Source organism: Lonchura striata, chromosome 4, assembly GCF_050655825.1.
Source record: "Lonchura striata isolate lonStrDom1 chromosome 4, ASM5065582v1, whole genome shotgun sequence".
Lineage (NCBI taxonomy): Eukaryota > Metazoa > Chordata > Aves > Passeriformes > Estrildidae > Lonchura > Lonchura striata.
In genome coordinates this window covers 28,696,027-28,708,523 of record NC_140706.1, presented here as the reverse complement: position 1 = coordinate 28,708,523, position 12,497 = coordinate 28,696,027, and the positions used below count along the sequence as shown (strand labels likewise).

Sequence of the window (12,497 nt, the reverse complement as noted above, 5' to 3'; positions counted from 1 at the left end):
GTTCTAATTGATACTAGGAAAAGAAGAGTTTTATTTTGGTTGTAAATTTTAAGCAAATATTACTACTTTCAAATCTGAATTTCTGTCTGTTTTGGGTTTTTCTAATGGAACAGCTAATAGTTATTGATTGAAGCTGATGTTGATTGATATTGTTATTGATACTGATGTTGTTCCTTACCCTAGCTGCCAAAATACACAAAATAATTGCAATGTCACCTGCATTAAACTCCCAAAAATGCAAAGCTGTGTTGGAAATTAAAATGTTGGTGTGGTGAAGTGAAAAATTCTTGCATAATTCAAATTAAACTAAGGGAAGCCAGAGAGAATAATTTCAGAATGGTTTAAGATGATGTATTCTTTTATATGAAGTGAAAATGGAGGGAGGCATTTCTGCAAGTATTTTGGAGGAGATGTTTAAGATCTAAAACAATCTTGTTAATTGGTGATTTGGTCTGTAAGGCAGGATGCAGTTCAAGCAGGACAAATGGAAATTATTGCACTTCAGTAAAAATAATCAGCTGAGCAATGAAAGATAGAAACTGCTTAGCAAGCCAAAAAGTGCAAAAAATTTTGAGATGTTCTATTGAAGGCAGCACCAGTTGTCAAATTCATATTGTTGTAAGGGGAAAAAACCCAACCAAACCCAGCATCTGGTATCCTGGTTTGGTTATTGCACCTCAAATAAAACATTGGCCAGCTGAAGAGATTGCAGAGAAAAGCATGGTGAATGATCATGTCTGGAAAACATGACCTGAGGAGGAAGGAAATAATCTGCTTCCTTCACCCAGTGATGTGAAGGAATGAGCTAATATTAGAACAAGGGATTTACAGACATTAAGGCATATTTTCAAAGATCTGGGGCAGAGTGAAGACAGCTGTTGTGGAATATTCAGCAATAGATATTTTTATTGAATGCCCTACACAAAAGCCTGTAAGGGTGATTTTGTCACAGTCGATTCTGACTTAGGAGGAAGAAACAGACAAAGATAGTAGGAGATATACTTCCAGTTTGACTTTGTGTGGTTAGTAAATGTGGGTATTCCAGCATGGAATTACATAAAAAGTAATCTTAAAAAAAAAAAAAAAAAAAAAAAAGAAGCAAAAAAAAAAAAAGAAGCAAAGAAAACCTGCTACTTTGAATTATTTACATGTTTTTTAGCTTAGGAGGTTTTAATTAATTTTTTTTTTACTTATGACCCTCCTTGAATAGTTTCACTTCACCTTTCATACATTCTAATTCAGCTTATGCTTTGCCAGTCAAACTGACATAAAAGTTACTGCATGTTTTTCCTACACATTCCCTTCTGCATGATAGGAACTAACCAAAGAAATCTATGGAAGTATTATTTTATCTTTTTCTGCATCTCTGCTTAAAACTTATCCAGGCTCTGAAACTTACCCAGTCTTCAGTAAGTACATCCTTGAATATTGTTAGAAAAATTATTTTGTTGGTTCCATGGAGAGAACCCTTCTCCCTGTCCCTTGCCCTTTCTGCATTTATTACTTGCAGTGCTACAGTATGTCTTTAGATGCATCAGGAATCTGAAAAATCTCCCAAAATACTCTCTCAGGCCAAATGCCAATGTTCCAGCAGGAATGCCCACTAGCTTTTATCAATATTGCTATAAAGTCCAAGTCTCAGCTTGTTTGAGTTTGTGTCTGTCAGTTGATTTATGTTTCTAGTCAAAATGTATTGAAAGCATAAAATGAAGCTGAATGGCCTTCAAAAAAAGTGGTGTAAAATTGAAATACTGAACATAAGAAAAGGTTTCTAATCTTACAGTCTCTTTCAGAGTGCATTATTTCTGCATTTTAATCTTCATTGGTCATGTTTTTAACCTTCTAAGGTTTTTTTGCCACTTTAAAAATAAAATTGTTTCCTTTGCAAAAATACCTTGGGAAATTAAATTTTCATATACTTTACTAAAATTGACTCAAATAGTGCTTAGATTTTAGATTGCCTGTAATTTTCTGTTGGGAAAATTCTAGAGAAATGAAACAAATGAAAGGAATTTCCATTTGTTAACCTTTCTGATTCAGTACTGGCCTCTCAATAACCCTCTCTGGTTCTTCACCTTATTCTGTTCTCCCAAGGTCATTGTAGTTCTTTCCTTACACTGCACCCCAAAATCTTTGAAACAGGAATTGCAGCCCAGTTCTGTGCCTGCCTTTCAAAGCCACACCTACTTCATATTTTCCCTATTTTGTACACCATCTCTGTTCCCATATGCTCAGGTAGGAAAGGAGGTCCTAGAACTAAGTCCAAAACCTGCCTTTCATGCATCTCAGCATCTTCCATGCTTGCTCTTCACATATTTTGTCCCAGGTACAACTTCTACTCAGACATGATAAATCTCTAGACAGAGGAAATACACTTATCCAGTAAGCCTATTTAGAACACGAGTTTGAGAAGCACCTTTCAGGAAGCAAAGGTGGAGAAGGAGTAATGAAAAAAATGGGTCACAGGGTTGCTGATGCAGAGTAGGGCTTCTGTATTATATCACACATGCTTAATGTCTTTAGAAACAAAAGCAAAAATGTTTTGCTTCCCAAGGCATTTGGAGCATGGTATAAAGGAAAGAAAGGGAGAAGAACCTTTTTGTAATACAGTTCCTTTTTTATGGACATCATGAACAAAAATATTCCACAAGACTGAATTTCTCATTCATGGCCTCTGTTTTCCACAGATGGATGAAAAGTGGATAATTATAAGTGAGGAAGACAGAAGGCCTGGTGCTGTAAGAACCATTGCTGTGAGTCATGAGCCTGGAGCACATTTCTTTATGACAACTTTGTATATCTTACTCTGTCCGTGAGGTTATTATTCCACAGTAGTTATCAGCAGCACATTGGGTCAGTGTGTTCCAAATATATTCTTTCCTAGTACAGAAGAAGATGATGTCATCATGGACATACCTTTCTTTTACTTTGGAGACTGTTTTAACTGGTAACAAATATTGGACTACCATTTCAGACATACAGAAAAAATAAGAGATTGGAGAATATTTGTGATAGACATCAAGCTTTACTTACTCACTAAGTTCTTTCTGTAAAAGGAAACTAATCAGCAGGCCCATTATCACAAACAATCTTTCGCTAGAAATGTATTTAGTTGTATAATGTTGGACTTTTAAAAACTTTTTTTTGAACAGACTGACATATTTCTTTCCACAGTCACAGATACTGAGCTAGATTTTTAGCGTACATATCCAAGTTTAAAAAATACCCAATTCCCAGCCATAAAAATATTTTTCTCCTCTACTGGGAAAGAAGTTACTGCTCTTGGTTAATAATATCTTTATAGTTTTATCTCCAAGCTGTCTGAGTCAAAACCATCACCCTGGCTCCTGGCCCATGTGTTGGCTTTGTATGGCAAGGCTTCGGTAGCAGGGGATCGACAGGAGCGGCTTCTGTGAGAATCTGGTAGAAAATTCCTCTGTACGTGGTGGAGCCAATTGCAACTGGCTCAGATGGACCCACTGCTGGCCCAGGCCAAGCCCAGCAGGCACAGGGGCAGCGCCTCTGGGATAATGTATTTAAGAATACAGCAACAAGGGGCAGAGAGGAGTGAGGATATGGGAGAGCAGAAAATTCATGAGTGAAGTTAAGCCCAGGAAGAAGGAAGGGGTGGGGGAAAGCTCTTTTAAAATGTAGTCTTTATTTCTCATTACCCTGCTTGTTATTTTGGTTCATGATAAACTAAACCAATTTCCCTAAGTCAAGTCCGTTTTGCCCATGATGGTGGTCGCTGAGTGATCTCTCCCTGCATTTATCCTGACCCATGAGCCTTTCATTTTATCTTCTCCCCTGTCCAGCTGTGGAGGGGAATGACTGAGCAGCTTTGATGGGCACCTGGCATGCAGGTGGCCCATCACACCCCAAACCCATTAATTTGTTCAGTTTGATTGAGTCATCAGTACTGACTCTGTAGTACTAATCAATAGAGCAACATTCTTGAAGAGATAACAAGCCTTTGTTTCACTCTGTTCAATCTATATTTTTCAGCTGTAGATTCAAAAATACCTTGCAAGGTATAGTTTTTGAAGATATAGTTTTGGTAAAATCTTTATTGAAACAATTTAAAAATCAGAATATTTTATAATGTTGCTGTTTCTGGTGAGATTTTGGACCAAGATGAATCAAAACAAGGCGAACTTTAGAATGCATTGTATTATTCTGCCAAGGATTTTTAAAACCCAAGTGTAATTCCTTGTATGCAGCACACACATTTCTCAGTGAACCTATGTCAAAATTTTTGAAATTATTCTCACAATTTACCATATTTTTATGTTTCTTCTGGAGTATTTTCATGTAATTGAGTAACACTAGACAAATGACAGTGACAAAGATCACTTGTTATTTTCTGTTTTGCTGTTTTCCTCATTTTTAGACCCTAGACTGGTCTTTGAGAAAGACACATTGAAAGAGCTACATTTTTGAAGTTATTTTTCACTGTAGAAGAATATATACATTTTTTTGCTAAGGCAGATCTACTGACTGAAATTCACTCTTGGTATATCTGGAGCAGCAGAAGCTCCACACGCCTAGGCAGCTGCAGGGCAGGCACACTTGAGCAGCAGTGAAGAGTTTGACTTTAGTGTCAAACAGTTCATTGACTGCATAACTCAAGAAAGCGACTGGAATGTATGCCTGAATAACTACAGAGTCAAAACTTTGTAAAAGTGTTAAATTCACATTTATTGGAAAGGCAGCAAATTTTAGAGTTAAAATAACTTCCAGAAATAAAATAGCTTCTAGGGATTACACATTTCACTTGAAGAAATTTATTTTGCCAAACTTAGGAAAAAAATTCAGCTTTTGTTTAGTTGTATAGTCAAATATTAATTAATCTAATGTATAATTTCTAGGAAAAAGAAGAAAAGAGATGAAATAAAATAGGTTGAAATATATACATAATATTTTTTTGTGGAAAGAGATGAAAAAGGCTGTTTTCCCCACTACTGGTGGTAGAATAATCTTACCCAGAAGAAAAATGTAGTCAATGATATTTGCATTACAGTTAGCAAAAAAAATTGCAACAAATTAAATTATTCAACTAGCTTGCTCTGCATTAGATTCTTCGATGATAAGGCATAATTAGGAAGCTACAGAGTAGTGTGAATTCCTCAGTATCCATCTTTTCATGCTTAGCATATATTAAATGGCCAGATAATCAAAATTGTCTACTCTCCTGTGTGCTTTTAGTTCATCAGCTTATTTTAAGCCTGTAAGTGTACTTGGAAAATTACTAGAAACCTTTTAGCTATACTACTTGCATGTTTTACATTACTGTTGATTTGGCAATTGACTTCAATTATTATTCTTGTTACAATTTTCAGTGTAGAATATAATCTGTTAATATTTCCTGCCTAATGTTACGGAAAGCTTGACAGTGTTTTTTTCAGTTTGTTCAGTCACTGGTGAGACATTTCATTATGGTGTCTTTAATTGGATTCAGAACTGAAAATGACTGACATGGCACAATTTTTTTGTAAAAGATGTCAAGAGCTTGCACTTCTGTTTTTGAAAGTGAGTCCAAAAGTATCAAAAAACTTACTCTATGTCCACTTACAACTGAAAATTCTATGACTTCAGTACCCCAAGTCCTAAGGCACTCGACATTTAAGGCTTTAACTTGTTCTCAGTGAACTTCTTTCTGTGGGAGCAATGCTGATAAATTGGTTGACTCCTTTGAACTATAGTATGTGTGGTAAAATTTATGTAAGTTTGTATTTTACCAAGTTCTAGTTCCTCTGTTGCAGGGAGAAAAAAAGGCCATTTCTCCTCCCTGTCCCTTTTATCCTAGCTGGCAATTCATTTTATATAATCAGTTGTTACATTTTAATCCAAAGAGAAGCAGCAGGAAGTGTGATCAAAACTTCATGTAAAATTGTTTCTTTTCAGATTACAAAAGAGATCTTCAAAAGGCTTCAGTAGGAAAAGAACTTACAAATGTAGTTGTTAATTGGTTGTGGTAGAAATGAGTGCCTAATTTCTAATTGTAATATGTGTCACTTTAGTTTCTAACCTTTGCTTCTTGTTTCATTTTCTCAGCTAGATTAAAGAACTCTTTACTACCTAGCTTTTCACTCTGTGAAGATACTTTCATAGAAAAATCAAGTTAGTCCTTGTACTTTTTGTTAAAAGAAACAGCTTGCGCTCTTTAAATCTCTAATTGATCTTTAATTGTAAAATAGGTTCTTAGGTACTAAAGTGTTATTTGTGTTTTTCTTTCAACATAGTTCCTAATCCTTCAGAATCCATTTTTAGAAAGAAGCACTCAGCTATTGAGATCTCTCTGATGAGCTGCAAAGATACACTGCAAGGTCTATCTCAGAGTATATATTATTATGAATTAAAAAAAAAATATATATATGTGTGTATGTAGGTGAGTTTCTATGTCCAGTCAAAGGTTTTATTACTCCTTTTTGTGTTGGCATTTCATGGATGACTTGACAGTATTTTCATTGTTGGCCAGAGCAGTAGTCCAGTCTTTTTTCTGTTTAGTCTGTATTTGTATCTTTTATTCCTAGGTATGTGTGTGAATTCTGTATTAGTTAAATTCACAAAGTCCATGGGGGGTCTGTCCCTTGTAGAATCCAGGATGACAGCTCTGGAGGTGACACACTGCAGCTGTGTGGTACAATGTGCACCATTTATCCCTAGGCAGCATTTCTTTCCTTGCTCATGTAGGCCAGGAGGCTGACATGGCATCTTCTGGTGTGGTACCAAGCCTTGATAACAGGGAGCATGGAAAGTAACAATGCCTTGACTTCTCTAATTCTTAATATAAATCTATAGGTTTTTTCAGTTCTTACTTTCATGGGGAGCTTCTTGATCCATAATCTTAGTAAATTCTGGATTTTTACTAGAAGATGGTATAAAAGATAGAGAATCCAAACTTTTATGAGTGCTTTAGTAAAATGACAAAAATAGCAAGAAAACTGCTACTATTTTGGAATTTGGCCCTTAGCAAAATAATGCACTAAAGCAAATGGGAGCACGCAGTAAATATGAGTTTCAACTACTGAGTGATGCACATATAATTGATCTGATTTTTGAAGTGCCTCTATATTTTTCATAGTATTCCTAAAATTATGAATAAATTATGAAAACTATCACTGTGTGTAATGCATTCACATCATGATTGTAAACCCTTAAATCATAACACCACAGTTATCATCTAACTTGTCACATTTACTGTAATATATTCACATTGGGTTGTGATTATATGTACGTTCTAGCTATGGAGACCTTTTGGAATTATGAAGTAAAAATGTAGCTACTGAAATATTGCATAATATTTAAAGTTCAAATATTGAGGGTTCTCTGTTTTCTTGCCTTGTACAGATTTCAGCAATAATATGACATATTTAATAATAGCATTTAATAACTCTACAGTATGCTCCCTGCAGTACTGTGTAGCTCTTTATGAGCTGAGAAAATATGTAAGGCATTAAGTGGGTGAATCTTTCCTAACTGAATACCATTGCTGCAAGGCTAACATATTAAAAAACATTAAACACATTGAAATTAATGAAGTACTGTCTGTCTGTTTCCAGTGGGTGCTGTATTAAGATATTTTTAGGAACATATAGAAGTAGATTTACAAAAACTGTGATTTAGATTTAGATTACTTGGATTAAATACCAGATGGATAGCTACAGGCATAATTCCTGTGCTTTTTAGCATGTCAGAAGGACTCTATGTTCCTGCTACTGTAATTTCAGTATTCCAGTCTGCCTCTTGATTTTTGGTATAAAGCAGATAAACAGATTTCCTCCAAAGGAATTGGTCTAATTTTGTCAGGACAACACAGGAACTGTGGACTGTGTTTCATACTCTGTGCAGATGATACCTGTGGCTGAGCTGTACAAAATGTTTCCCTTCACTCCCAATAGGGCTGAAAAAATAAATATCTTTATATTGCAGTTTTGGTGGAAATAGAACAGGTAGAGACTGTCCTCACATTGAAGAAGTTTTTTTATATATCCAATAGGTTAGGTTTTGTGTGTTGTTTCATTGTTTCTCAGTGTGTGTTACTCAGTCCATATACTTAAAAGTGTTTTCAGGTATTTTTTGTCAGGAAAAGGTAGGTAAGAATACAGTTAATGTCAGAATTGAGAGTCCTGGGACTTCAGTATATAGGAGGCTCTTCTGCAAATCTTTGTGTTTAAATGCCACAAGTCTGCTGAGTATTCAGGTTTCCCCATGGCAGAAATAGCAGAAGAAGCCCATAGTGTGTTGTGAATAACTTTTTTTAAAACTTGGCCAGAATTTGGAAGTGGTTTTTGACACAAATCGGTACATTTAAAGAATTTCTTATTGAGTGTCGCATGTAGAAAAGCTTCAGACAAAAATCTTCAGACCTTCGCTAACAAAATTGTCCAGCTGTCTTGGGCTGGTGTCATGTGTTTGTTGTGAAAGGGCAATGGCGTAGGTGACCTTTGTTGATCACTGAACTTAAAAATTACTACTGAAGCAAGGAAGCACACGAAAGAAACTGGAGCATGGAAATAAAATGGATAATTGCTAAGGATTACAAATACAAAGTCAATTTCCTACAACAAACACTCAGGACATTAAAAATATTAATACATAGTAGACCATATGCACTAGCTGGCAATATTTTTGTAAACTTGGGCTGTTTTCTATTTTATTCAGAAAGCTAATAGCCTGGTCAGTGTGCTGTACTATCTCTGCAGTGCACTGCTGCAGTACTTGGGACATGGTAGGTAATAGCCTTAAGTCAGAGGAGGAGCTAGGAAAACGTGGTTTCCTGCAAAATGCCTTCACAGTGTGTGCGAGCTGCAGTTCACCTATGGACCTCAGAAACCTCACTCAATTCAGTGGGTAGGTGCACTGACCATCTGATTGAAACATTGACTAATTTAATGGTTTTGCTTGTTTCAGCTTTCATAGGCCTAATTATGGGCATTATGCATAGCTGCATTTTCATCCTAATTATATGCTGGCTCAGTGATTTCGGATAATTTACCTGCCAAATTCTAACCAGTGTCATAGGACTGCTCATTAAATAAAGCATTCTCAAATGTCTTGTTTTTTTAATTTTTCATTCAAAATTTAGGAATTCCAGAATCAAATAGCATAATCCAAGTTTTTCTCTGTATTACCTGCTATTTGGATCTTATTTAAATAAAAAATAAAGCTAAAGAACAATTCCCTTCGTATGGTATACTGATGTGAGAGAGTGCAGTTTTCAGTGTTAAACTCAGGGACAAAACCTGTTTTTCTAGAAATTTTCCGACTCAGGCTAATTTCAATTAGTATTTAATATGTGGTTTTATGTTTGTGGCATAGTGCAATTACTACACGTTAGAATTCATGACCTACAGAATTTGTCAGGATATCTGAGTGATTGAAGTAAAAGCTCCTATGCACACACAACTAGAATTAGTGAATTTAAGCTATCACCTTCACTTATGAATTGATGACTATTTAATAGACCTTTCTTAGCTTTAATTTCATATCAAACCACAACATTTGGGCTTTATCCTTTTAGGCTTCCTAAGCTTCTTCTTGGAAGACATAACATCACGTGGCTTTTTTGGCTTTAGCACTCCTTCTTTGTGTACTCTGACATTCCAGGGGTTTGACTGCAAGAGTTCTGTTTCACCATCTCTAAAGGATCACTTGAGCTTGAATATATCTACCAGACATCTGGACCTGAAACTTCTACTAGACTTAGAACTAAAATATTTTAATGAGTTTGAATATGTATAGATCCCAGTAAAAGTGAATAAAACTATTTGCCAGAGAGAACACAAGCCAGCAATCTGCAGGATTAGGTACTGACAAAGAGTTTACTGTTTTCCACTTTTAACGACTTCAGATGCAAACAGACAATGAATGGTTCTGTATTCTGTACTTCCAACAGTCAAAAGCCACTGCTGCTGAAGTGGATTCAACCTAGTGTCTATAAGCAAAAATACCTTCTAAGAGATTGGGCATTATAGAATAAGAAGTCAAAAGTTTATAATCAAATACTTAATTCTTTAATAGAGTCTAGGTGTTATTGTTTTTCTTGTTTGGTTGGTTTTTAACAGAAGAACCAAAAGAGAATACCCTTAACAAGAGGTGAGTGCTGAAAACAATAAAGGACATGTTTGTGACCTGAAAAACTGGGATATATTGATGACTTGGACAAAATCTGGTTGTTTCTAATTTTTTTACCCCCGATAAGAGATCAGAATTTTTATCTGAATATATTTTTTCTATATTGCTCTTCACTAAGTTGGCAGTTGTTATCCCTATGAAAATACTTATTTCTGAGAAAGCACTGCAGTTCAATATCACCAATAAAGATACTGATTTTCTTTGTTTTAAAAGAAAAACCTTGTCATCTTCAGTTACTTCACAGTCCTTAATATGATGTTCCTAAAAGTCAGAAATAGGTGTAACTGACTTTTTGTAGGTGTATAGTCATGTCAGTAAACAGGGTGCACTCATTCCTTCAGTCCTTCCAGGTTATTAAGTGAAAAATGCTTTGGGAGGTTGGTTTTTTTGCTGTTAGGTTCTTATTCCTTGTAGTAACTAAATTCTGACATTTTATTTTGAAGTACTGCATATTATCTTAGTTAGCAGACTGCCAAATAAGTATGTGTTAGTTTTATTAATAATTGCATTTTCATTCTTGTAAAAGAAGAATAGAATTTCTCAGGATAAAAGGTGAAACAAATTATAGCATAAGAAGGCCCAGCTGAGTCACAACAATTGACCATCCAGCTTAATGTTCTCCAGCTGAGAATAAGGAGAAGTGCTATTTGAGGAATAGCCTTTTTGTTTGTTTGTTTGCTTTTTTTGGTAACCCAGAACTGAATTTTCAGGGACATTGGCAGATAAGATCCTTCTTGTCTTTTAACTTCCCATTCTCTTTCTGTGTCCTGCTAGGGTTGTGTTTTTGTGGAGGTTTTTTTTTATTTATTTTTTTTTTTTGTGTGTGATTTGATGTGGATTATTTTGGGGTTGTTTTGTTTGTTTGTTTGTTTTTGTAGTGTGCTTTTTACCTTACTGGTACAATTTATCTCCACAATCTTGAGATACAGAAACAAGTTACAGAGTACTATTGTCTCATTATGGTATTTTATTTTATCTGCTTTAATGTAGTCGCTTGCTAGCTTTATTGAGTAGTTTTTAGTTCTAGCATTATTCATTTAGTGAGTAATAGTTTTGAAGTTATTCATTCCATTCAGAAATCTTTTAGGTATAATCATGTTCCTTTGGTGTTGTTATCTCCAAATTAGGGACTCTCAGCCTTCTTGCTCTTCTGTTGTAGGGCAGTAGCTGCAAAATTTTATCTTTGTTGTTGCCCTTGTCTGTACTTTGCTGAGTCCCCTGTGCTTTGGATTCTAACTCAACTGAGATGTGGAGTTGCATATGCTGCTCTGTATAAGATATTGTTAAGGTAGTGGAGTTTTTTGGGGTGGTGAGGTGGTTTATAACTATATTCTTCTGACTTATTTTTAATACCTTTCCTGAGGGATACCCAGTGCTGAAGTTGTTTCACTTGGAGTCCTACTGTGTATTGAGATGGTGACATCAAAGAAACATCAGTGAGTGCTCCTTATGTTGTCTATTTCAGTTCTGAACTTTTGCTACAAGTTTTAGATTATTGTTTCTATGCATTCAGGAACTTGAAAATTCATCTGTTGTCTTTTAGCATGCCCAGTTTCACAGAATTTCTTAGCCTGTTTTTGACTACAAGTCTTCAGTCTTTCAATGTAGTCTTTTGTTTGAAATCTTGTATCTGCAAATACAAGTGACTGCTTTTTGTGATACTGATTTTCCTGGCCAAAACATTTTTGAGTGTGAGAAATGCTTTTAGGCTGATGATGATGCTCATAATGATTCTCCATGTCTGTGTTTAAATAAAATACACATAGGCAGCATACAGCTTGCTTTCCAATTTTTTAATACTTTAGTGTGTGTGCAGCCAAGACATGTTTTTCAGTTTTTAAATTAAATCTTTTGGCAGTTCATTGGTGGATGATAGTGAAGTGCTAATGTTGTGTGGGTGAATTGATTCTGATAGAGCAGATAAGAGTCTGCATTATTACTCTTGTCATTTTTAGTGCTTTGGTAGCTCCCACAATACTCATGGTACTGCTTGTAAAGATGGGAATACTTGTTCCTTTCTCCAAAGAGATCACAAGAAGTGCAAATAACAGATGAAAGTTGGAGGTATACCTTAAAATTAAAATCAGCTGCATGTTGAATTGTGATCGTAAGGAAAGCAAAACATGGGGAGAAAGAATTTAATAAAAACAGATAAAGGAATTTGGAAATGTAAATAGATAAAATTTATATTCCTTCAATCTAATGGTAACTTCTCTACTCATGTATGAGTTCTTTAATAAGTTCTTTAATAAAAATATGCGTTCAAAGAGATATTGGTTTTGATTGTTTAAAATGATCATTAAATTAAACCTAAATTTCTAAATCTATACTTACCTCACCCTAAAAACAGACTTCCATGC

At 35.2% G+C, this 12,497-nt stretch overlaps 1 protein-coding gene across 6 annotated transcripts in view; it reads left to right on the top strand.

The window, feature by feature from the left end:
* The window catches only part of SGCZ (sarcoglycan zeta), a 413,238-nt gene that overhangs the window by 21,869 nt on the left and 378,872 nt on the right, over nt 1-12,497 (top strand). The window contains exon 2 of one of the 6 annotated variants that reach the window (XM_085577909.1): nt 2,688-2,753. The exons of the other annotated variants lie outside the window; for them this stretch is intronic. Within the exon in view, the coding sequence (XP_085434035.1) occupies nt 2,688-2,753 (66 nt within the window). The remainder of the gene's footprint in view (nt 1-2,687; nt 2,754-12,497) is intronic. 6 annotated transcript variants of the gene reach the window in all.